At 39.7% G+C, this 26926-nt stretch overlaps 1 protein-coding gene across 13 annotated transcripts in view; it reads right to left on the bottom strand.

Moving 5' to 3' along the window:
- Positions 1–26926, bottom strand: part of PCM1 (pericentriolar material 1) — a 45660-nt gene that overhangs the window by 8181 nt on the left and 10553 nt on the right. For 7 of the 13 annotated variants that reach the window (XM_081924286.1, XM_081924281.1, XM_081924290.1 and 4 more), the window contains 25 exons: positions 25487–25664; positions 24554–24663; positions 23241–23457; positions 20583–20784; positions 19371–19547; positions 18372–18532; positions 17836–18056; positions 16970–17118; positions 15871–16000; positions 15339–15455; positions 15057–15247; positions 13992–14195; positions 13151–13373; positions 12334–12479; positions 11724–11914; positions 10633–10810; positions 9724–10082; positions 9440–9607; positions 7392–7448; positions 4706–4878; positions 4487–4615; positions 3015–3135; positions 2561–2701; positions 950–1083; positions 381–515 (listed from right to left, as the gene is read on the bottom strand). In XM_081924286.1, coding sequence (XP_081780412.1) covers positions 381–515; positions 950–1083; positions 2561–2701; positions 3015–3135; positions 4487–4615; positions 4706–4878; positions 7392–7448; positions 9440–9607; positions 9724–10082; positions 10633–10810; positions 11724–11914; positions 12334–12479; positions 13151–13373; positions 13992–14195; positions 15057–15247; positions 15339–15455; positions 15871–16000; positions 16970–17118; positions 17836–18056; positions 18372–18532; positions 19371–19547; positions 20583–20784; positions 23241–23457; positions 24554–24663; positions 25487–25664 — 4212 coding nt within the window. The remainder of the gene's footprint in view (positions 1–380; positions 516–949; positions 1084–2560; positions 2702–3014; positions 3136–4486; positions 4616–4705; positions 4879–7391; positions 7449–9439; positions 9608–9723; positions 10083–10632; positions 10811–11723; positions 11915–12333; positions 12480–13150; positions 13374–13991; positions 14196–15056; positions 15248–15338; positions 15456–15870; positions 16001–16969; positions 17119–17835; positions 18057–18371; positions 18533–19370; positions 19548–20582; positions 20785–23240; positions 23458–24553; positions 24664–25486; positions 25665–26926) is intronic. The other 6 variants (XM_081924289.1, XM_081924293.1, XM_081924283.1 and 3 more) reach the window with 3 other exon arrangements.

Genomic DNA, 26926 nt, shown 5'->3' with positions numbered 1-26926 from the left:
GGATCCCAGCAGAAATAAAGCAAGACTCTTTTCTCAGCTCCCTAGCCTGCTTCCTTTTAGCTTTTGCTTCTCAGACAAAACTATGGCCTTTGTCTTTCTAACGGACAGTTGACTTGCAACACTATTAAGGGAAAGTCAGCTGAATCGCAAGAACTGAGTTGCTCAAGTATTTAAGGTGCAGCAACTCTTATATTACTTTTCAAAAGTCTGTAGCTCAGGCTCTGTGCAGCCAACTGACTCAGTGGCAAAACCGTGTTATAGAAGAATATTCATACCAAAATGGTAAGCTAAACTAAACACATCATAGCTTTCTCATAATTATAGTGATTGTGGAAATGAAGCTTAAAGGTGGTTAATTAAAGGAAAACACATATACAAACCTGCAAAATGCTACGAAGTTGCTTATGAAAGATCTTCACAAATTCTTTGCTTTCATCGTTTTGTTGAGTAAGGGTTAAGACCATACGCCTTACTGAGGTCAAGAGCTGAGAAGAACATACTTCATCCATGTGTTCCTGGCAAGAGTTGAAAAGCAGATCATTCTTAATGAAAACATATACAAAGACAAATATCCTTCTTTGAGAGGTCTTATTTTTCTTCAGAGAAAAGGTGAGTGACATGAATGGCAAGTATGCCAACTGATTTCCCAGAACAGCAATGCAGAAGTTTGCTTACAGCTAAGGGACCGTAAGGCAGCTTACCAGTACATGCATGATAAAGAGTTCAGAGCATATAAATAAAATATTAACTGCTCTATCACCAAACTCTGCACTAAGGCAGGACTACAGCTATTCAAAACTCTGCACTCCTTGGAAGAAAACTTTTATTGTTGGAGAAGAGAACAAGGTAAAGGCCTCTGATTCTACCGATCAAGTCAAAAGGAAAACCTAAAGCTTTCTGTAAAGATGGCTTCAGAGAGAGCTCCGTTTACTGATATAATTTTGATTACCCTCAGAAATGGGATAACCTCTTTCATAATAGCTTTGATTTGCCGGTCAAGCTGCTGGGTATCTATTCGAGGACAAGGAACGGCAGGCGCTTCAGTAGACTGTGCTGCACAATGGCTTTCAGCCGTATCTGAACCTTTAAAGAGAGAAAAATATATATTCAAATCAATGTTCTTTTCATAAAGCTGCCGTATCAATACAGGTCACAAACTCTGGCACTTTGATTATAATAAAGACTACAAATTTATGCCAAAGAAGCTGAACACTGACATTGTACAGGGACTGCTCCCTGCTAAGGATGGACAGGATTGCAGCCTGAATCACAGAGTCTTAAAAGTGCCATGAATTTCCAGACCTATGGGAAAAGATTATTCCCTTCCCACAGCTTATTCACTTCTACATCTTTTATTCCAGGATGTGAACTAAGGTGGAAGGATATTAAGTGGACCAGGAATTGGGAGACAAAGGTTTAAATCAGTGTTACCTTGGGTCACATACTGTCTCTCAGACTAAGCTACATCACAGGGTTGATGTAAGGATACCATAAGGAATAGGAGACTTTATGAAAGCCACCATGAGCAACTTGGGGGAAAGGTGGACTGGATAAAAATATAATAAAAATTAAGCCTCCCTTCAGCCTGTCTCTGATTTTAAATGGGGGGGGGGGAGGTTTGGAATCATGAAAAAACCTCAATGTTTAAGAAAAAATGAATCCACAGACTACACTACAATTTGAGCCAAACAACAAAAAGCACCAGCTCCTTAAAGACTAATACATCTTTATAGCATAATTGCTGGGGGATAAACTTCACTTCATCAGATGCATCATTCTTAATCCACAAAGGCTCACGGAAGAATACAATTTGCAAGCATCAAAGTGCTACTTGACTATTGTTTCATTTCTGCTGTGAGCCATGGCTAGGTGGCTACCCCTTTGATTGAAAACAAGGATGCTGAGACTGCCCAAGGAAACCCTACTAGGCCAATACTGAGATTTAATAACAACAGATTGGAATAGGAACCTCCCATGTAGGGCTGCCTAGAAGGGAAGTCTGATCAGTCACATGGTTTTTCTGTTTAGAGAAACACACTAGGGACCTCTGTGCCACAGGTGTACTTTTGGATTAGGATGTGCTGCAGGGGCCCGGCTGGCAGAAATGTTTGCAGAACTCCTTTGAGTTTAAATAGCAATATGTATGTGGAACAAGAAAGAGTGTGTGCGCTTTGAGATTTGGAAAGGGTGGGTGTGTTAAAAATTGTTTGATGTTCTCTTTGCAAGGGATGTGTCCCAGTAGCCTTGGTGGACCAGCCTCTATGGAGCTTAAGCATACTTTCATACTACACAAAATGCATATAAACCACTGTCAAACATTTATATGCCCAGCGAACAGTGTTAAGCTACTTGATGCAGCTCCATTTCTCTGCATGGAGACTGCTTGGTAGGATTGTGTTTGTTCTTTCAAAAACGTGCAGGACAAAACTGTGATAAATGAATTTGTTGTTGTTGTTTAGTCGTTTAGTTGTGTCCAACTCTTCGTGACCCCATGGACCAGAGCACGCCAGGCACTCCTGTCTTCCACTGGATAAATGAATAAACAAATGCAAAAATGTACCTTCCAATTTAGAAGCAGAAGCATTATGAGGATTACTGCAGCATCCATCCTCAGAGTCAACGTTACTTTCGACTGCCATTTTCTTCCGTCCATATTCTCTCATCCGAGCCAGTGCCTGATCTAAATGAATCACAGTGTTGCCTGTATTTTGGCAACAAAACCTTTTACAATATATATTTAAGTTTTTGGAAATCAAACATTATTATGTGTAGATTAAATATAAAAACTGCAAGAAGAAAGCATCATTATTGTTTTTAACACTCGATTGGGAGCCGCCCAGAGTGGCTGGGGAAACTCAGCCAGATGGGCAGGGTATATTAAATTGTTGTTGTTGTTGTTACTACGTGTAAGAAGCGCATCAGTGAAGGACTGATTCACAGAAAACAGTTGCGGCACTTTAAAAAGGTACTTGAGTTACTGCTGTATATTGTTCAACTGCTAGGTTTATGCTTACCCAGCTCATCAGTAGCAAAGGGTTCAAAATTTGAAGAAGTAGACATAGTGCTGCCATTGTCTGCATCGTGTTGTTCACATTCTCTACAGGCTCCTTCATCAAAGTTCTTCTCAAATGTCTCCTTCAAAATATGGAAGCAACAAGTTGGCAATTGTTCTTCTACAAATAACTAGCCACTCTCAAACGCTCATGTTTTCATAAATTGTCACCCAGGATCTTAAATTAAGAATTCAGATCACCTTGAAGTGTTTGCATTAGTGGCTAATTCTTGGGCTAAAAGATTCATGTACATGGTTTAAAGCTTAATTAGAAAAAAAGGGGGGGAGTTTAATTGATAAATTCTTCTGAGTATGTTCACCAAATAAAGGGCTCATCCTTCCAAGCTAGAAAACGTGTTGTGTTGCAGAAAGCAGTATTTACCTGTTGTCAATTTCTATAAGTAGTTCCTTAGACAGTAATCGTTTACACTTAAAAAATGACCCTCAACTGACAAAAAGGTGAAATACTGACAAAAATTTGAAATATGCAACTGCAGACCTAACTGACGTCCTCTTAAAGCGGATCAGTATAAAGATCTTCAGCTGGTTGAACCTCCAAAGATCAAAGCCATTTTTTAAACTAAAAAAAAAAACCCCACTGCCTGACTGTTTGAGAACAACAGCTTGTTCTTAACACAACACAACAGAGATAACATTTTTGTGAATTATATTGAATGAGGAGTAATAGGAAACAAAAGGAGAAGAAGAGAAAGCTGCGGAGCTTTTATTTCAAAGGAAAACTCAGGAGAACATTCGGAAAGGGGAAAATAAATGGAGTAAAAAGTGAGTAAAAGCAGTCATGAGAAAGGATAAAAGCTGAAAGAAATCAACTGTCCATGGGGCAAGGTAGGGGAAAAACTGGAGATGGGAGTCATGGAAGTTAATGACTAGTATGGTACAGTTGGTCCTGCCTGCCCTAGGTAGAGATAGACTGTTAATCTGTTGTTGCCTCACCCACCTGGGAAAAGGCCAAGCCCAGGCCACATCCCTTGAAAGTAATTCCCACTGTTCAATGTGACATATTCCTTAAAATGCATGTTTAGGATTGCAGCCTTAGCAAGGTACACAGAGCTCAGAATTAAGAGATCATACAAAAGGACTATGACAAGGTTGAAAAATGCTATGTGGAAAGACATTGAACTAGCCAGAGATCACCTCTCCTCCAGGAAAGACCAACTGTCAACAAAAAAAAATTTGAGGACATAATCACTTTACACAATTGCTTAAAAGAAACAAGCTTTACCTCTGCATTTCTCTCTTACTTTTGCACAATTCCCATTTGAAGTTGTATCGTAATAAATATTTTCACATCAAAGTCTAATGGCTCAAATCTATACATATTTTATTATCAAATGTATTTATGCCAAAATCTAAAACCCATTTTAAAAAGGTTGGATTTTATATTAAAATACCCAAAGTTTTCAAAACCCTTACGTCATCCGTCGTTGCAAGGCTTTCACTGGGAGTAAGTTCTGAATTTGATCCTGCCCAACCTGCAGAGTTCGGTGGTTTGGGACACTCTCCTTTTGCATTTTCTTCAGATGCATGCCTGGTCACTATATCCTATACAATGCAACAGTTTCATTAATGATTGCATTAAGAAAATGTTTGCTTAACAAAGCAAGTCTAAAAATCATGGTTTTATTAAGGTACCTGTAAAGCATACAATGCTCTTTGTCTCAAATAGTCTGAATTTAGCATCTGGAGCTCATGAAAAAGCTCAATCAGAAAATGAGGGCGAGATTCATTTTGAGATATCAAAGTGGCTACTTCAGAGTAAATGGTGTCTCGCAAAGCTTCGAACATAGAAAGATCACTGCCTGTTTCTGTAGAAAGAAAAAGAATGAATTAAGTACCATTATTCTTCTCCATTGACATTTCTCTCCTGTTACAGCATGCAAACTTTGAGAAGGACGCGCCTTATGGATGGGATGCAACTCCTCCATGGGTGGATGGAAAGCTGTTTTGCTCATGCAAGGAGTGGTATTTTCTTCTAGCAGCAGATCCTTGTGCCTTAACTGCTTTTAAAGAGCCTCCCGATATTGGAAGGGGCTGCTGCTATAAACAGGCAGCGGAAAAGACCCTGGGCACAAGGGAATACTGCACACAATAGTTACAGTCCTTGTCATTATGTACTTCTTTTACAGGTGCAAATGAACTGCTGCATATTGTATTTTATAGAGCTAAACAAGTATCTATTGAATGTTTGCCCTGCGAAAGGGAACTAAATACAACAAAACGTAATTGACATAATAATTAATACAATGCATTGCAACAATGAATTCACTTGAAACCCCACAGTTACTGCCACACAGCTACAAAGCTATATTTGGTGACAATGTGTTCATTGAGGTTCAGTTTTAGATCTATTTTGTTTTCAAATGCATCCTAAGCATAGTTGAAGTAGCACATCTTGCTATCGGGTCATTAGTTAAGTGTAAGTCAAGGATGACTTTTCAAAATAGCAGCTGTGTTAGTGTAACACTCACGGTCATAGGATACTTTAAAAATATGGCTGGGATCCAAAACAACTCGGACCTCATGCAGCTAGTTGTGAGGTTCTTTGGATTATGGCCTAACAAATCTATTTTGTTTCGCTGTCCACTTCATGCGCCTAATGAAGCTATTGCAGCTCATGCCAAAATACACTTGGTATCGGATGACCCTTGTATTTGCTCCTTAAGTAGTTGAACACATTTAAGTATAGTAAAATCCAATTTTGAGTTTCAGCAACCACAATGTACTGTTTACTTTTGGGCAAAAGTAAACATATAGAACTTAGGGAGCTGAATATACCAAGTCAAATCATTAGTCCTTCCAGCTCAGTATTTTCCAGCCCTAACTGGAACGGCAAGGATTGAACCTGGGACCTTTAAGATGCAAAGCACATGCTCTACCACTGAGCTATAGATCTTTTGGCTTAGGGTTAAGGGTGAGAAATAAATATCAGTCTTTTATCTAAAAGGACAGGTGGCATTTCACACCCCTTTTCTACTTCTTCCCAACTAGCAAATTCTCTTATTTGAGTCCAATGGGCATGGCCAGCTCTGATCTGCCAGCAGGGCACACCTTTGAAATGTTCACCTCAGCATAAATGGTGACATGACAGCTGGATTTTCAATACCTCACCTACTCACGTGAGAAATTAAGCATCTACAGTAGACATAGAAATACTTTCATTTTACTAGAAGAAACCAAGTCATGCTACCTGTCCATGCTTTATGGTCCAACAGCAGCTCAAACAGCAGATTGTAGAAATATTTTCATGTACTGTACCTCAACTATCTCAAAACACGAACAGTTACTTCTGGATCCACTGGTGGTGCAGAGCGCCCCTTCCTGAAGAGGGATAGCTAACTTCTGCTGTCTATGCTCTTAGATGGTGGGAAGAGGTGGCCTTCATTATATATCCAGTTACAGATAGGTAGCCGTGTTGGTCTGCCATAGTCAAAACAAAAATCCTTCCAGTAGCACCTTAAAGACCAACTAAGTCAGTTCTTGGTATGAGCTTTCGTCTGCATGCACACTTCTTCAGATACCTGAAGTATCTGAAGAAGTGTGCATGCACACGAAAGCTCATACCAAGAACTGACTTAGTTGGTCTCAGGTATCTGAAGAAGTGTGCATGCACACGAAAGCTCATACCAAGAACTGACTTAGTTGGTCTTTAAGGTGCTACTAGAAGGATTTTTTTTTGTTTCTTCATTATATATCTTTAGGTTCCAGGCAAAAACGTGTCTCTTCAACCAGGCCTTTAGCTGATTAATATGTTCTTTTAAATGTGGGGGTTATTGGTTTGTTTTTATTCTTGTTTTTGCTTTATGTATTCTTGCGTTTTATATTTATGTTGTGAACCACCCTGTGATCTTTGGATGAAGGGTGGTATACAAATTAAATTTAAATAAATAAATAAGATTTAGGAATACACTCTTAGTTTCAACCGTAAGAGATACAAGGGCAAAACTCCGCTCGAAAGTCATATCCTCTGACACAGAAGTGCTTAATTCCAGGGTAGTCAATATGGTGTCCTCCATATTTTTGGACTCCAACTCCCATCACCCCCTTCTAGCATGACCAGAAATGATGCCAACTGTATTCCCAAACATTTGGAGGGCACCATGCTGAATACCTTTGCCTTAACTGGTTGTTCAGGGTTGGCTATGACTTTCAGTAATAATAAAGTACCTAATCATGAAAGCAAGTAGATTAAAAAAAAAAAAGTATCATTTGGATTAGTGCACCTTTTGCTAATTCAATAAGCAAGCTACTTGTTAGTTAGGACAAGAGACCAGAAAATCAAGGTAAGGTAAGTTTGGAAGCTAAGCAGCAAGTGCATTACCTGGTGCTTCTATGCATGCATTTCTGTTAGACTGCTGCAGTATTCTCCTAGCATGTGCTGCAGGAAAGGGGTGGGTGGGAAGGACAGACAGTGATAAACACAAAAATGTGTATCGGAAATAAAAGCAAGGTCTAAGGAAATAATGGGAGAAAGGCTATTTAGTGATCCAAATGAACAAAACAAAACAAATCTCCAGAGAACCCATGTCTCTTGGGGGTGGGGGGAGTGATTTGAGAAAAGCATATTACCACAAAAAAATTCCAAAAGGGGAAAAGAAAAGATCCCAGAAAGAATTTTTCAAGTATGCGCACTGGATTTCTCGCTCACTCTATGTCCACATACAGGTGCCTCTCCACTTACGCGGGGGTTACGTTCCCGGGTATCGCACGTATACATGAAATGAAAGTGGGGAACACTTTTATCTAAACCTCTCTGCAAGCCTCACAGTTGGGTGCAAAGGCTTCTGGGATCGCTAGCTGTTTTCCCACTCTTTCTGCGACATTTTAGCACTTTTCCAGTTTAATTCTTTTTATTTATTTCTGGGCGTCACACTTATATGCGGTCTAACTCGTGTACGTGGGGACATGCCTGTACACAGCGTCAATGAGATCATAATTGAAACTCGTTTACTAATAAAAGCAACATGAAAATATGAGCATTCAAAAATATGACCCTTCTTGTTTCAAGTCTCAAGAGCACACTGGTCTCCCACGATTTCAAAGAACCCCAAAAGGGGGAGACAGAGAAAAAAAAAGAAACCCATACGCACACACCACATTGTTAAAAAGGGACACTGGAGGCATTCAGTTGCAATGCTAAAACATGGTTTAGTGCTACAAGAGCAGGCCAGCCTCCCCATGCAATCATGTGCTTCCTCCACTGGCACAACTATGAGGAGGAGACTGGATTCTCCTCCTCCAGCTTTAGATTAATGAGTTTATAGAATGTCATCTGAGCTCTAAATTGTGGTTAACCAGAAATAGGATTACTGAAAGGAAACCAGCCTTCACAAACTAAAGCTTGTTCCCACTAACCGTAAGATTAACCCGGCTTGTCTGGGTTTGGCCTACATGGCAAGCTGTGCTTAATCAGAAATGAAGAAGAGAAAGCTTCTGAATGCCTCCTGGTAGCGGCACAGGACTAAGGGAGGGAAGTGGGAGGCGAGGCTCATTCTTGCAATGCTAAACTATGGCTTTGTGTTATTTCCAAATCAGCCCACGGGCAAATCATTAAATGTGCTTAGCAAATATGTTTAACGTTTGAATAGAGATGTGTGGGCCTTCCGTTTATGCTCTCTGATATCCAAAACTGGATTTCAAATATTACCTGCAATCAGCAGTGATCAAATATATACCTGAATGTGTCCCTTTAAAAGTGAAGAAACAACAACACTGAGAGCAGTAGTTTTAAACCTGTTGTTGCTATTTATTTTTACCCAAGCCTCTCTTATTAAGAAGAAAGCAACAGAATCAACGCTTCAATAAAATATTATAAAAAAATTAAAGACTAATATAATGGGCTGAATCTAGAGTCTCTTTTCCAAAAATCAGAGAGACCATTCAATTCACTGAAGGAGCTGAGATCCAGCAGATGCTCCTGCTTTGGGGAAAGAGAAAATACATTTTTGTCCTATTCCTCGTTCTCTCTGCAATTCCTTCACACTATCCCCCAACACTATTCTACAGGGTCAACCCAACCCTCTGAAGGTACAATCCATTACAATATCGCAGGGGGAAATTAACATTAAAGGCTCAGTTCTATGCATGGTCACTAGAAACTAGATGCCATTATATTTAAATATATTTCGGATTGCAGACTAAAATTCCATGCATGATCTTCAGCATATAATAGTTTCCATCTGTACATCTACACTATACATAGTGTAGTTTAAAAAATAAATAAATAGCAAGTAACAATTATGTGAACGTAATAATTGGGTTACCTGAAAATTTTCATCCCAGTTAAGATTCCCAGTTCTTCATTGAGCATGCAAGTAACCACAGAATTGGTACACTTTAAAATAAAAACTGTTAACTATTTTTAAGTACCTGAGGACATTTCTGATGATCTACTGTATTTAATTATTTTTTCTAGTTGCTCTCGATTCTTTTTACTGAACACCTTTGCTTGGACAACTTCTTCCTTCCGAGTTGAGTGCCTGCTTCTGTTGCTCTTGTAAGGCTCGCATGTACTGGAAACACTGGCACTTTCAAAACCTTAAAATAAAAAAGATCCAATTTGCACAGATTGCCCTTTCCATAGCCACCCTGCCCCCAGATTATTGAAAGAAAGATAAATAACCCCAAATTATGGGTGTTTCATATGAACCTACCATTAGATCTTGATCGGTTTTTAAATTGAGAAGCATTCCTCCTCTTATTCTTGGACTTTGGCGTTTTGTCTTTGGAAGCTAGACTGGCCTGTGCAGATGCTTTCCGAGGTTTAAAGGTTTTAGTCACGGTGGTTGGATCCACTGGATCGGGCATACTACTAAAGCTCTCCAGGGATTCTTCATCAAATTCTCTCCTCCTGCTCGTGCCAGCTTGATTTTTGTGATTACCACATCCTGCATTTTGTACAGGTATTGCAAATCCAGACTTGAGGAACAAAGGTTTTTCTTTTCCTCCTTCCTGGTGTCCATTTGACCTAGTTGATCTATTCTCTGTTTCTTCTTCAGGTTGCAACTGACCTCTTAAATGGGGGGGGGGGGGAGAGAGCGAAATCAGAATCATGGCGTAAGAGGCAAAGTCAGAAGTTTTCCAAGGAAAGAAGTGTATTTCCAGACAGCCATTATTTGAAATCTATAACCCATGCTGTTCCAAAGGTGTCCCAAACAATATTTTCTCAGTAGGCATGGGAAAGTCTGATGTGGTCTTTGGATACAGGCAAATCATTTCTGTTTTTCCTTCTGGAAATGAAATAAGCTGAACTGGTTCAAGAAATATATTGGATCTTTACGAGCTTGAACCAGCAACTAATCAGAGCTTCAATCAAACCCAAACTGAAATAAAACAGTTAATAGATTGTTTCTCTAAGCAAAGACAACTGGTTGCTGATGCCCCAAAATCTCATCCAAAATCACAATATTTGATAGGCTATCTATAAAGAAGTGCTTTCACAGAGATCAGCACAACAAAAAATACAATTTCATAACTAAATCACTCTTATAGGACAGGTTCTAATTTGAGCCCAAATAAAAAGTGTGGCTCACAAACACAAGTTCAATTTAAGCTTCAAGTACCTTGGTTTTTCTACTCCACCAGTCGAATTACTTTCAAAAGGTTTTGGAAATGCCATATAGTCCATTTTCCCAGTGGTGTTAGGCTCTATGGGTTGCTGCTGATGTTCACTGTTCTGAGCTGTACAGTTGTGTGGGAAATCCCCCAAACCAGAAGGAAACATTGGGCCAAAGTTTATACCTGTGAAAAGAAATCACACCAGAAACATTACTGCTTCCACAATTCAAAAAATTATATTATAAAATACAAAGAAAGATGTATGATAGACCATAAAAATGCTATCAAGCTTGTATCCAATCTTTTCCCATAATTCAAGTTTTTAAAAAACGATTTCAACAAAATAACAAAGGGTGTGCACTGACTAGGGAAGAAACCGTAACAACTTCCATACTATATTTACTGAAAACTATTCCTGATTTGAGTCACTTATTGTGGCATAGGCAACAAAACCACTGTATATATTAGGTAAAAGTATCTGTTGTTCTAAATGAACATTGCCTTCTACCAAAAGCATTACTTTATAGATGTGTATCTATGGTAACTGTTGCCACATCTAGGTGAGGACTAGCAAATTATAACTGGTTTATATTTAATCCTTGGGTGTTTTAATCCTTGTATTTACCTACAACTATCAGAGAGTAATGGCTTCACATTATTATTTAGGAAATAGAGTAACTCAAATGGACTCAATTTTATTATATACAGATGACGTCTAAAATATACAATGAAATAAATGCATATTATTACCATACATCCATGTATGCCATTGCTTACCTAGCCTACTGTGAAAGAAGGACTTTAAAACTTTTTTCCTTCTGAGAAACTTTAAAACTTTTTTCCTTCATAGTTTTGAGGAAAGCATGCTAGGAAGATGGACTGAAGAGAGGGCACAACATTTAAGTCATGCTGTGAATAAATGTGCTACAATGAAATTAGTGAGGAAAAATGTACGGAGACTTGGGAGGGTTTGCTTTCAAGGTAAAACAACATGAAGGCAAGAAATGCTACTTTGAAGCACTTATCTTGGGAACAGAGAAGCAAAACACATGGAGATCTACTGCTAGTAATTTGGTGCAGTTCTGGAAATGCCTACCTGGTGGGAAAGAGGATAAATTTGTGAACCCGGGCATGCTGAACAGGTTCATTGTTTGGGAAGGAAAACCAAAAGGACAAAACATCGTTGGTGATGGAGGCGGTGGAGCCCTGCTGTCTTTCTCCTTCGTAGTTGTTCTTGTCTGCTGTTGCTCTTGTTGGCGCATTAGATCATTTAACATTTGCTTCAACCTGTGAAATAATGGTATCTGAATTTCAAATACACAGACTAATAAACACTCAAGGACAAATCAGTCTTCGAAGCAGAAATGCATCTGTTTCCAAATTTCAATCCCTAAGCAATTTCAACAAAGGTTAAAATATGACAGAGCTCTAACATGATCACAGAATTATCAAGTCGGACCATTACGGTCTCATCTCTATTGTGTTCATAAAAATAGCACATAATTTATCTTTTAAATATTACATAAGATGTCACTACAATGTGTTTCTTGCACTGAGGTTCTGGAGTACTCGGGAGCACACATGTAACAGTCTAATACAAGTATTTTTTTAAATACAATAAATATAAGACACCATTTTTGTGCATCATTACAGCCTGTCTTCTTTCAAATGTATGGAACAGACATCTATAAAGTTGAAATGAATACCTTTGAACATTATTTTGTTGCCAAGTCAGTTGAGTATAACACTGATTTAACTGATGCATTATAAGGTGTACTTGTGGTGAAGCAACGTTACTGGGCAACACACTGTAAGGGCCAGTAAGCAATGTCTGCAACAGGCAGGAGAGAGTCTGCAGAGAAAAATATGTGAAAATATAGATCCATTAAAATTAATTCTATTTATTAGATTTCTACCCTGCCCTTCCTCCCCCAAAGGAGGCAAGGGGGTACAGAATATTAACTTTTCATTAAGCTTCTTTGTCCCATCTTTCCACAATCTTGAGCCAAGATAAAATAACAAACCTTCACACCTTTAAAACAAAATGCTAATGTTAGTCATTAAAATATTTTACTGCCCAGCCCCTAACCAAAAATCTTGCAGAACAAGAAGGATTTTATTTCTAAAATCTAGGAAAACACATCTTCTTGGGGATCATTCCATAAACTTGCAACTATGCAATGAACCTAAGTTCGTCTTGAAGTTCACTTCAATGGGTCTAAAAATTCAACTCATAATCAGACTGGAAGTCAGAAGCAGCAGATCAAGAAAGGATAATATATCTGGACTTGTTCTGTCACATATTCAGAAGAAATGAGAAGCTGGAAACCACCCTTTAAATACTGAAAAATGAATCCTTTAAAATTAGTGGCAGTCTCCCCCTCTCCAAAGTATAATCCCCTTCAACGGTGGGCTCAATTCTGCCTCATCAACAAGACAGGAAGGACAGAAATGTAGGAAACAACCAGCCTGTTGGATGGGAACATGCAGAAGAGAAAATTAAATAAGTCTTTCACATTCTACCTGTTGATCCTGCATTAAAGTCTGACAAATATTGACACTGAATTCAAGCTGTTTCTTTAGCTGGTTAATCTGCTCTTGCCATTGTTCTTTCTCTTCTACATGAGAAAGCTCAGACATCCAGCGATGGTTTTCTTGCCGCCGCATGCTGATATTCTGTTGCTGCTTTGCTTTAGCCAGAGGACGATAGTTTCCATCTGCTGAAAGAGGACGAGGATTCTTCCAGCTGAGAACAACGAATGTTTCGACAAGGGATTACACATTTCTAAATTGCGCTCTTGGTACAAAGCATTTCATTAAGTAAAAAGCCAGTTACGAGGCCAATGAGAAACAAGCAATTCAGTTCTGAAGGAACACAAGCCTAGTCCAGAGCAAACATGCTTCTTTCCCTTCACACCATGAAGGTAACATGATGTAGTCACCTAATTTGTACAGTGTCCCTTTATCCTCTTTTTGATGAGCAGGAATTTCTTTTATCTGGCTTTGAGATAGAACACAATGCATAATGCCAGGGCTGTGTGAGATAGCAGAACAGAGGCATGTCTCTCCTCTACAGCATGAAGCCTCTCACTATTCCAAAAAATGTTTGGAATGGGGCTTAGAAGTTAAACATCAGTAATACTGCACAAATGAATTGTAGGCTGACCAATGAAATTACAGAAAATATTACACTAGATATCCACACGTTCATAGTTTCAGGTTATATAAAACCTTTCAGAGTGAACTTCACGGTATATAAGGACTAGCATCATAATGCACAGCTTAATAAGCAGCAAAGGGAAAACATTTTCTTGGAGGGAGCAGTTTACAACTTAACTGTCGGTAATGAACATGCAAAACTAACCTCTCCTTATCTTCCTTTGCACAATATGTACTTTGATCTGCGTTATTGGGACACACAGAGTACTCATTGGAACTAGATTCTTGCTCCTCTTCCTCTTCCTCTTCCACTTGACCAAGCCCGTCAGAAAGATATGCATCTTCATCACCACCATCTTCATCTTCATCAAATGCACACTGAGTAGACCCTCCCCATGTTGCCATGGTTCTAGTATCAAGTATTAAAAAACAGTCATTCTGCTGCTAAAGTGTAAGGTAAAATTAGATCACAAAAAACTAAGTTGCATGCTGGATAAAAATAGCTAACATGCACATCTCAAATTAATCTCCTAGAAACACAATTTGCTTTGATTTATCTCTATGCCTTTTAGGAATTCTGCACGATTCAAATTAAATTTATGACTTTTGATTTATGTCATTTTTAGATTATTTCCCCACCTTTCAGAATATAAATTTTGTTCCTACTTGCTCCTGCATTTTAAAATTCACAGCTATGTATTTCCACTATAAGGATTTAGATATTTATTTGTTTTTGGCAAGGCCAAATTGTTTATAACCAGACAGTGCCTGCTCAAGTCTCCCAGACTAAAAGTAGCAAGCACGACTATTTAACCTGCTTAATCAGGCTAGTCATAACAGTGATTCAAAACCCACTGTGGGAATGAAGTCTTAAAGAGGATTATTTTTAAAAGTGTGGGTGGAAGAAAGGAGTATATAATTCAGTTCCAGAAATGAACATCCTCAAGAACACGGCAATTTTTTTGATTGGTACAACAGCTTGCATGCTGCTGGTGAAAAGGTGCACAGACGTGAGGAAGCAGTATTATCATACCAGTGATAAAGTGTAAGTCTACTGGGGTTGGGGAGGAAGAGATAAGTGGGGATCTCTTCCCTTCCTTAAACTGGGTTAGCAGAAAGCAATGCTCAGATTCAGTATAGGCTATTCTAATTATGCCACATTTAAAAGTAACACATCTAAATACAATCTTGAAAAGTAATTTTCTTTGCAATGAATACAACTTAAATATACACCAGATGAGAAAGCAGGGTATTTTACTTTTTCTCTTACTTTTCTGTTCTGCTTTGTTGGGGAGTGCACTGGGTCTCTGATCCATCACTTTTAGTAGATCCAGCACAAGCAGATGTGGTATCTGCTAGGTCCCTTCTCCGCTGGTGCTCAGCCATTAAGGCTTCAAGCTGCTTTCTTCTCTGTCGCAATTCTTCTCTCAAAATCTCATGTCTGCGCATCTCAGACCAAAGCTGTTTCAAATAAAATATTAAGAGAAAATATTTTACTGCAATGCAATTCAAAATATGCTATTGCAGTTTTATCCACAAGAATATGAAGCACCTCAGTATCAATTGTGGCTGTTTCTTCTGGTTGGACCACAATCTTGTTGGTTGCGCTGATTTCATTCGCAGCTGGCGCTGAAGTATTCCCAGGGCAATTATCCACACTAGATGACAACTAAGAATAAAGTGTTAAAATTACATTATTATTATTTGAATAAGAACCTTTATCAAGTTAATGAAATCTGCGGCATCACTGGCTTTAGTGATCCAGTCAATTTCATTTTTCAACAAGCCTGCAAGCCAACACAAGACTGATGTCTACAAACTAATGTTCCAAGCTTTTGAACTACTCATCCAGCTATTTACAGACCCATCATCTTTCAAGCACACATCTTTTTCTCACTATTTCTGACCTTTCGGTATATTGGCAATCCTATGCTCAAAACTCATATTTATAACTACAAGGGCTAACACACCCTGCATTTAAATGAATAAAAGCTAGGGTTAATAATCTTGCGGTTGAGATGCCAAGCAGGGTTGCCCTTGGGATTTTGTATTTCCCTCTCGTGTTAAACCACCGGTCTACCTACTTGAAGATCTGGACAAGCTTTCTGCAACACCTGGATCTTTTCTTGGATCTTTATCAGTTTCTTCCTTTCTTCTTGGAGATGTTTCAATTCTCTCTGTTGCTGCTGAAGCTTGGCTTCATAAAATTTCTCTCTACAACAATAAAGCATTCTCATGTTATCATTCTCTGCAAAGGAAAAAACCTGAAGTGATTACAGACATCTAACTGGGCAATTCCCTACTCCTAACTAATTTGTCAAAAGCAAAAACAGATTAATTTGGAGAACATGCACTGCAGAAGTTTAAAATGTATTTTTCTTCTTGGACGAATCAATTCTGTATTGGGCAAGGCCTTCCAGTTCCACAGCACTCCCAAGTGAGAGTGTTATATACCACAAACCAATGGCAAGGACATATGGCCAAGACAGTCCCACCTAAATCAGAAAGGGTATATGAGGCCTTAGCTGAGGAGTTGAGTTCCTGTGGCCCTCCAGATGTTACCGGACTCCAACTCCCATCATCCCTTGTTGAGGGTTGGACTCCCAAGAACAGATGGAGGGCCACACACTCCACATTCCTTAATCTCATTCAAAAATGATGTATGGGTAACCAGCCATCATGGGAGGTACAGTGGAACCTCAGTTGTCGAATGCTTCGGAAGCCAAACAATTTGGAACCAAACGCCGAAAACCTGGAAGTGAATGCTTCCATTTTCGAACTATTTTCGGAAGCCTTCCGAGGCACGTTTTTCATTTTTTTCCATTGACTTTGCAGCCAGCCCTTTCAAATGCTGAGCAGTCTTCCGGAATGGATTACGTTTGAAAGCCAAGGTTCCACTGCACACTATCCTGCTACCCTGCCTGCTCACTGGGTTAAAATTCACTTATCCACATGTAAAGAATTATGCCAAATCCTCACTATAACCACCACAGATTCAGAGACCCGAACACCAGGAGTTTGCACGCTGCCTTATTTCCTTGCTTGTTTCTGCTTTGATGGTCAGCAGAAGTCATTTTCAGGAAGACCAGGCAGGGAAAACTCTCACATTATATATAATCCCCTCAAATTCAGTCAGTAAATCTGCCCCATCATTAACTTTAATGCATGTGAAAGAGACTGTACCTTGCTTTTTCATTCAGAACTACACCTTTCTGGGACTTGTTTGCACTGGTTCGAATATTGTTTGGTTGCTGCTGCGCTTTTTCCTCTTCAGCCACAAAGAACTGATCCATGTTATCCTGTCCTGAAGCCTCTGGTTCTACTTCATCGTCCTAAAACAGAAACAGTGTCTTCAGCTATGACCTCACTGAGCCTTCCACCTTTCCTTTCCATTCTCTGTCTCTGTCTCTCTTTTGCGCCATCCAAAGCAGTTTTGTTGTCAGGTGCACCGGAGTCAAAATCCCATTGATTAAGCATGTTTTCAACACTTTCCTGCTGAAATCAATACAACTGAAAATGCTTTAATTTGACTGGAAGATGTCCCAAATAAACCTTCAGAATTGCTTGCTATTGGGTTCCCTCTTTTTCATGATACTAAAAATATGTCAACTTTTGAGACCATCTGTAATCGAGAGCTGGAAATATAATTTTTATTTAATACCTTCAGATACTGAAAAAGAAGTTTTCAGGTTTCCGCAGCTTAAAAGCATTTCATCATTTACTGATGAAGCCGGATTACAGTACAAAAAACAACAATGAACAATCACACACAATATTGGGCCAGATTAAACTACGCAGTTGATGGCAGAAGCCAGCTCAAGGATTCCCACTAGCACAGCGGGGCTTCCCCCATCCCCCCAAACCCACTCTTGCAGTTTGGGAGAACCCCTCAAAACAGCACATGGGGAGAAGGAAGGGGAAAGTGTTCCATCACTCAAGCAGAAATGCTAGGGCTGATGGAGCGAGCTCCTTAGCCTTACTTTTAATTCTACCCATTGCTTTAATTTAAGTTAGCACACTGGCAAGGAACTGATTAAATGAAAACAGACCTGTACCATAGCAACAAGGTTTTGCAGTTGTCGAAGTTTCTGTTTTGCTGCTATAAGCCTGTTGATCTTTTGCTCAAATTCCGCATCAGCAGGAGCCTCCTCAGCTATGCTGGTTCTGCGGCTGGATAGGGAAGCTTCACTGGCTCGATCAACTTCAGCATCAACTTCATCTTCACCTTGTGGAATATCAGCACCACCATCTTCTCTATTGTAATGGCAATCTGAAAGAACACACTAGGAACTGAAATCACTTATAATCTGGACAACCGATTTTTAAAAAATATGCCCAACCTTTTTTTTTTTTTTTAAAGGACTTACAAAATTTACAGATGGAAAGCACTGTCTTAAGTGAGTGGCTCTCCATTCTTACACATATCTTCTAAAAACAGTGTATGTGTTCTGCTTCAGAAATAATCTTTACCCATACACAAATCTAGAGAGTAAATTGATTAAACCCCATGTGATTAATAAATTAAGAAGACTTGAATACTGCCACACATTACATTCTCTGCAAAATATATTATTTTGAAACGTACCTAAAGTTGAGGGCATATTCAGCATCCTTATATTAGCAGATCGGTTGTTTATTTCACAAGATGTATTAAGATGCCTTCCATTTCTGTTATTAGTTCCACACTGCAAATTGCTATTACTATTGCAATTCATTTCTCCCCAGTTAGTGGTGCCCTGTGGATTTCTAGAGGAGGAAACCAAATTAAGCATCATTTAAATTTTAAGCACCCTTAGGATTTTTACAAGCTCCAAGACAGAATCGATAGATAGCGCTAGAAAACAATTATGATCCTCTAAAATCTTTATTTTACCAGTCTTTCTTTGCCCTTCACCTTTGATTTGGTACTTATGAAACCCATTCTGTTCCTAGTACTAGATTTTACCACAGCAAAAATAAGTAACTGACCTAACTAAAACTCTGTTCTTAAAAATATCATATCAAAAATGAACTGAACATACCAATTGCAGCAATACAATCATTCAACAACAATGGATAAAAATCCTTAAAATTTTTGTGCCTGCATTAAATTTCAAAAAACAGAAGTCTATATTTTTAGCCGTCTATATTTTATCTGTAAGCTGCCTTGAGTCCCAGTCTGGGGAAATGATGGAATACAAATAAATATTGTGCTAATACTATAATAATAGTGGGTTCTTTGTCTTGTTTTTGAAATAATTTATCTAATGGAAAAAGTGCATCACCTTAACAAGCCCAGTTTCCCAAAACCTAAGCATTCAAAAGTTGGGAGAATTGAGTTATGGGAGCAGGGAGAGGGGAAAAAAACACAGAAGAGGGAAGAAAGAAGAAAAATAACATATGTACACCCTACATTTCACTGCAGGAGAAAAAGCAGGAGAAAATTAAGTTTGCACTGTTGCTTTCCCCATTTCTCATAAATACCAGGTCAGACTTTAGGTATTTCGGACAAGATCAATAATTATAGCAAACTTATGTTTAAGATTATTTCTTATCATTATAGCAGCAGCACTTCAGGAGGCAACAGCCACAGCAACCAACCTACCTAATATTGGTAACTGGCTGTGGATTCTCATGTTCTGAATCACACTCTGAATCTTCCGTTTCCTCTTCCTCTTTAGTGTTTTCATTTACAGCATCTGTCATCATATCAGATGTCTGCTCATAGTAGTGGACTAATTCACGCAATTCATTTAGTCTCTTTCGAACTTCATTCAACTTCCTACAAAGGAAAGAGGTCCAACTGTCAGCTTGCTTTGAACAGTGGTATGGGGCCAACTTGAAATTCATATTTATTATTTTCTTACATCAAGGAAAGTGCAACCCTGGGATGACTGAAGTTGGCAGTTACCTGCGGAAAATCTAGTTCTGGACAAAGCAGGAGGTTTCTCTTGATATGAACTGGGGAAATTGTGTGTGCGTGTGTATAGCCACAAAAATAATATTATAAATTAGGAGGATGGGAGAAAGAGAGAAGATGGGAACTTCCGATTACTTTGACTAGGTATAAGCTAGCTAGTTGACAAGACTAGGAGTTTTATGACACAAGAGTAGCTAAACGACACCTTGCCAGACATCTGAGTAGTTACTTTGAAATCTGGCCATCAAGCAGCATTCATTTAGGTGTTCAAATCACTTCACATACATTATATTGTTTTAATTCTGACAACACTATAAAAAGGTAGGTCAGTATTTTCTATAAATTGTAGATGGGGTACTGTGGCTGAGAGAACAGCACACTCAAGGCCATCTCTTGAGATCTTGGAACAGCTGAAATCTGAACCATACTTCCTGATTTGTAACTCCCCTACCATCTCTCATACTGTTGTCAATACTTTGCTTTTCAGAGCCTAGTTTAACATATGATTTCGACCATCCTGAAAAGAGCACATTACAGATAATAATGCACGGGCAAGTTATTGCTTGAATTGTGTGTATCCACAAGGTATCGAAGCTAAGTTTATTTCGTCAAAAAATTAAACCAGAATGTACACGGACAATTGAATGTTCAGTACCCAAGTACCTAAGTTAACATCAAGCACCAAAGTTGGCTTTTATCTGCAATCGGTTTGAACACCCAACTAAATTGTTATCTATTGCAGAGCAGTCTCTCTCAAAACAAGTGTTAGGAAGAACTTGTGTCTTAAAAGCCCCTCCTTATATCGTACATATGCTCTCAAATATCTACCATGGGTAACTGCTTCATAAACCAAACTAATAAAACAAACTGTTTATCCAAAATTTTAGAATATATTACTGTAGCTTTTCTGTTGGATTTAAGTTGTCGTCCTCTTCGCTGTCATTCTGTGAGGTGACAGAATCTGGATGATAGGCAGCAGATGATGCTAAGCTGTTAGATTCTTCATTGACAGCAGCTGCTATTCCTACAGCTGCAGAAGCTACTGAAGCTGTACTTCTTTGATCAACACTTCTCTGAGGAGACCCTGAAGCCGGCAAGACTGCAAATTAGATGACACTAGATTTCATCTTGTTTTATGCAAAAACCTCTGAAGGACTATTTCTATCATAATTAAATGTTGCAGCCCTAGTATATTAATACACTATATTAGTAAATTAAAATTATGACTCAGATTAAATCAAGCAGATTTAAAGATAAAGAATACAAGTGTTTATAAAAACTTCAGATGGCTTCCTCCCATTTCACTTCTAAGGTAACACGTTGTTTGTTAAAAAAGGACATTTCTGCTTAGGAACTATTTTTACCCATATCCAAATTCAAATGATTGACCAATCACTGATAAAATCTTTTACGATGGGGATGAAGCCCATGGGGTCTGAAGCCTGACTTGGAAAGGACCACAGACAGTGCAGAGGCTTGTCATAGCAGTGTACTGGACATGAATTCTAATGTAAGTCTGCTTACATTAGTCAGAATGTAATGTAGGTCAGAAGCCCAATAACTCCTTAATGCCTATTTTTCCCCTGTAGTCCACTTTCTTCCTCCAGCTCTACATTCCAATAGATTTTTCTATCTCCTGTTGGGCAGAATGGTGTTGACCAATTCGGCTGGGTACCCAAACCTGTGCCGTGATCATTGGTAAGCTTCCAAGTTGCAAGCTGCAGCTATACTGGGTCCAAGTGTCTGATTGAGCCTTGAAAAAAGATGGTTGGCCTTGACCGAAAAAATCAGAGAAGCATGGTTGCTAAGCGAAGGAATACAGAAAACCACAGGTGGCATGGTTGGTAGGGTGCCACTAAGGTGACTGAGACCTGTTCCCTTGCACCTGGACTATCATATCAGTGGTGTTATGGGGAAAGTATAAACTACATTTCATGGATGAGGGGCTGGAAGAGCATCTATTGCATGGGTAGGCAAACTAAGGCCCAGGGGCCGGATCTGGCCCAAATACCTCCTCAATCCGGCCCGTGGACGGTCCAGGAATCAGTGTGTTTTTACATTAGTAGAATGGGTCCTTTTATTTAAAATGCATCTCTGGGTTATTTGTTCATATATTTTTTTCAAAATATAGTCTAGCCCCCCACAAGGTCTGAGGGACAGTGAACCAGCGCCCTGATGAAAAAGTTTGCTGACCCCTGATCTATTGCCTCCACTCACTCCATGGGGAAGTGCGTTTGTTTGTGATTGACAGGGGTGAAGAAATGATTAGGTGTGCTGCTGGACAGCTGAAACATTTTTTAGATAGTGGTTGCATCAAGGCTTCATTCTCTGGGCTTGAATGAAGTGTTACATAGCCCATCTGCCACTGTGTTCCACTCTCATTTGATAAGCTGTGCTGTGCTAGACATTAGGATGGTTTTAGCTCCCTCTGGAGGGAGCAGCTACCAGTTAGAGGCTTGGTTCTGCTTGATCTTGTGAGCTTTGATAGTAATATTTTTGGTGGGCTTTCAAGCTTGAATGCACAGACAAGATGCCCAGGGCAGAACTCCTGCCAGTTGATACTGTCACAAGTATCTGCTGACAATCAGGAACCTTATGTCAAGGTTTCATTACAGTTATTCTTGTCAGATCTCACTGGGCACTTGGTATTATGAGTGGTATCACGGGTGGCAGTTTCCTCTTCTTAGCTATGGCTGGAATTCATGGAGTATGGAATGGAGTATGAGTGACTTTTGTAATTTTGTCTTGAAATTGAGAAAAGAGGCGGAATCTGGATATCCCCCCCCCAAACTGTCTAAAGGCTCAGACTAGTGGCATGCATCTAGCAGTCTTATTCTTTTTTTACATTATTATTATTATTAATAAAATACAAAAGAGAACCATAAAACAGATATAAATCAAAAACATCAGAAACATAAGCAATTACACCTCTGTGATGATAGAATTAAAATACAGTGGTACCTTGGGTTACATACGCTTCAGGTTACATACTATTCAGGTTACAGACTCCACTAACCCAGAAATAGTGCTTCAGGTTAAGAACTTTGCTTCAGGACAAGAACAGAAATAGTGCTACGGTGGCACGGAAGCAGCAAGAGGCCCCAATAGCTAAAGTGGTGCTTCAGGTTAAGAACAGCTTCAGGTTAAGTATGGACCTCCGGAACGAATTAAGTACTTAACCCGAGGTACCACTGTACCCTGTTCTTCTTCAGTAAAAGAGAAAATGGGAGACCAGATTGTATCAAATGTATCTTTTTAGGAAATAGCAGCCTTAATCATGTGTACATTGAAACATGAACTTCTAGCAGTTTCTCCCTTACCAACTTCTTTATTTATGACATAACAAGGAAAGCCATGTCTAAAGGAGACCTAACCTAGGAAAATTAGGCTGAGCAGAGGTTTGAATATTCAACATCCAAACCCAACATGCATTTGTTTTTTTGGGGGGGGGGGCGGTGTGGAAAGAGAACGGAACTGAAAAGACTTCCACCAATTCATATAAGTAACAAACAAAATACTGTAAATAACACCACCAGATTGCATGCTACTACTTACGGGATGAATTGTTTAGATGCTGGTCCCGAAGTGTGTGCAATTCTCCCAACAATTTGTCCATTTTATGCTTTTTACCCTGCAATGCTATCATCTTACTGAAGAGTTGGGCCTTTTCTTCGGACAAATGCTCAGACACAGAAGAAATCCTGCTCTGGGAAACCTCCCTGGTTAGAGAAAGACTCTCTGCTTGCCTTCTATTATCTGGAACAGGTTGAACCTAAAAGTAGACATATTTTATTCAAGTTAATTTCAGAACACTTAACACTACAATCCTATTACCACTTTTGGGAGAGTAAGCCTTCTATTCACAGAAGGGATTGAGATCCAGCAGAGGTTCCCGCAATTGGAAAGAGAGCTGGACAACATAAGCAATTCCCCTGTTCTCTAGTAGCCCCTCAAATTACCTTCCACACTGTTTCAATGGTTCCCCAAACCTACCACAGCAGCTTTTCAGGGCTGCAGGGAGAATGATGAATTGGCAAAAAAAGTCTCCTTCCCCTTCCACTTGTGGAAACATCTGATGTGCAAAGTTCTGTTGCAGGGAATGCTGGATTCAAGGGAATGGGACTTCCTTCAGACATGTTTGGAATTGTGCTGTAATCTTTTTTTAAATGGCTGTTTTCGATGACAGCATTTCATGTAACAAAATTCCAAACAGTTGTCACAGTTTGCATCAGTCCACCCACCATTTTCCTTTCAAAGCAGTCAAACAAATCAAGAGAATTTTTTAATGGAAGTAGATTTATTGAAGTGTTTTGTTTTTTTAAAAAGATGAAGACTAAATTTCTGCATTGCAAGGAGTTGGATTAGACAACCCTCAAGACCCCTTCCAACTCTACAATTCTATGAAAAAAAATTCAATCCACATTACTTTCAACTGAAGGCATTTCAAGAAAAAAACACTTCAGCAATGCAAACACGTTAGCACTATTCATCAGGCTATAGGAGAGAAAAAGATGTGATGCAGTTACTTTGCTGACAGAACACAGTTTTGCTGAGATATGCAGTTTTGCTTTTTTCAGCTTCCTCTTTTCTGTCATACTTTTTGGATTTCTAAGCCAACAGTCTTGTTTCTGTTGATATTATATGTTGCCCTGATAGCCTTTTTGACAAAAGGGCAGGATAAACTTAACTTAACTTAAAAAACGAAGATTCCATGGAAAGTGCTAATAAAGGAATCGATAGCAACTGGCAACAATCAATACTATAATGCTCACTTCTGAAATGGAATTCTCCATAGCAGAAAGCAAGCCATTTTAGACTGACTTGATTAGCAATATAATCATGTACATACTAAATATAAAAAAGGGTACCTGAGAATCATGAAGCTGGTTGTGAAAGCGCTGAATTAAATCATTTAATTCTTCATTCAGCTCTGATGTTAGACTCACTCCTGAAATGCTACCAGTTGTTTCTGTTACAACTACAGGTGGGAGAGGAAAATGGAAAATTTTATTGAAGTGCTTAAGTAAATTTGGAACTTATTAAACAGAGGCTTTTTAATCATACGAAATAGGGCATACAGAAAAGGCATTCATGTAACAAACTGTGGAATCCGAAAGACTTTTAAAGATGTGGAAATTATTGTTTTTTTCCACTGGGAGACTGCAACTCCACTTCATTTTCTACTGATTACTAGAAACTTGAATCATAATACAGAATTCAGCATGCCCCACACTAACTGCCTGCTACTTTCCAAATGTTTCTCAGATTCTCCTATCACTGTTACTTATTTAGGCTGTTCATATGACATAAAGCACTCTTATGCGTTCTGTTTTCAGCTCATAGGAGGGCTAAAAACCAGAGGGTGATACCCAATAGTCACAATTCAGGCCCAGTGAAATAGAGTAATTTATGTCTTATGAATTCAACGGATCTACTCTGAATATGTGGGTATTTAACAGAATGCACATTCTCAACCTATTTCATTTAACATGCTCTGGAGTAATTTCTTAGGTTCTTATTTAAGAAACACAACCATTAAAGTGAATAATTTAATTACTGGAAATGCAATAAAAGGTACAACATCTGAGACCTTCAAGTTAGCTCAGCTGGTTAATGTGGTGCTGATAATGCCAAGGTTGCAGGTTTGAACCCCATATGAGACAACTACATATTCCTGCATTGCAGGGGATTGGACTAGGTGATCCTCAGGGTCCCTTCCAACTCTGATCCTATTATATCAAATTAATGATTTAATTGCAGAGGAAGAGGTCTTTTGTCCAGGTATCTAAACCTCAGCATACCAGAATCATCCATGACAGCAATGGCTTGTTCTGCTTTATGCTGTAGTGCAAGCAGAGCAGCTTGTCTCCCTTGAAGAGCTTTCAGTTGCTCCTGTTGTTGTAGCATCCTCTTCAATAAATCATGTTGCTTCTTCAAATTTGCAAGCTCTTCTGTAGCCTCCTGCTGAGGATCTCTAGCCTAAAAAATATAAAGGGATAAAAATGAAAATAAAATAAATGGGATCAATATTCAGCTGCCCATTAGCAGTTAACTTACATTTTTAGACAGTCAGTGTGGAGAAAACAAACCTGAACCTCTAAATATGTATGGAGTTTTGTTTTCAGAAAGAAGAACCTACGTTATTATCTTAAAATGTAGTGGAAGCAAAATTCAGTTTTCTGATATACTTGCTTCTTCCCACCCCATAATGTATTAATTGGAGTTACCGTATTTTTCACCCTATAGGACGCACCGGCCCATAGGACGCACCTAGTTTTTTTTGGGGGGGGGGAATAAAAAAAATTATTTCCTCCCCAGGCGCGGGGCTGGGGTGGGGGAAACCCGAGCTTCGCCCGACCCCAGCTCCCAGAACTGGCTGCTATTCGCAAGCCTTCCCCCACCAGCCCCGACAAACTCTGGGAGTATTCCCCACCTCCCGCAGAAGCCGTACGCTCTTTAAAGGGGCTGTGCGGCTTCTATTGGCTCTTCTATTGCCTTCACCCTGCTGTCCTGCAGAGGCTAGCAAGGCTGTTCCCAAGCCAGAACAGCGAGACGGAGGTCTCCATCTCGCTCTTCTAGCTTGGGGACGGCTGCGCGCAAAGGAAGGCTGTTCCCAAGCCAGAACAGCGAGACGGAAGACTCCGTCTCGCTCTTCTAGCTTGGGGACGGCTGCGCGCAAAGCCTCTCCAGGGCAGCGGGGTGCCTTCACCCCGCTGTCCTGCAGAGTCTAGCAAGGCTGTTCCTAAACCAGAACAGCGAAACGGAGGGCTCCGTCTCGCTCTTCTAGCTTGGGGATGGCTGCACTCAAACGAAGGCTGTTCCCAAGCCAGAACAGCGAGACGGAGGGCTCCGTCTCGCTCTTCTAGCTTGGGGGCGGCTGCGCGCAAAGCCTCTCCAGGGCAGCGGGGTTCCTTCATCCCGCTGTCCTGCAGAGGCTAACAAGGCTGTTCCCAAGCCAGAATTCCCCCACCTCCCGCAAAAGCCTGCAAAAGCCGTGCAACCCCTTAAAGGGCTGCACAGCTTCTCCTGGCTTTTCTGGAGAAAAGCCCCAGGCTGTCATCCGCAAGCCCTGGGAGCCCGAGGGAAGTCACGCCGGGCTCCCAAGGCTTGCGGATAGCTTCCTGATGCCTGCATTCGCCCCATAGGACGCACACACATTTCCCCTTCATTTTTGGAGGGGAAAAAGTGTGTCCTATAGGGCGAAAAATACAGTATATTCAATCCTTTTAACGCCATGCTGA

Source organism: Podarcis melisellensis, assembly GCF_964234715.1.
Source record: "Podarcis melisellensis genome assembly, chromosome: 9".
NCBI classification, from domain to species: Eukaryota; Metazoa; Chordata; class Lepidosauria; order Squamata; family Lacertidae; genus Podarcis; species Podarcis melisellensis.
This window is presented reverse-complemented; position numbering and strand designations above follow the sequence as displayed.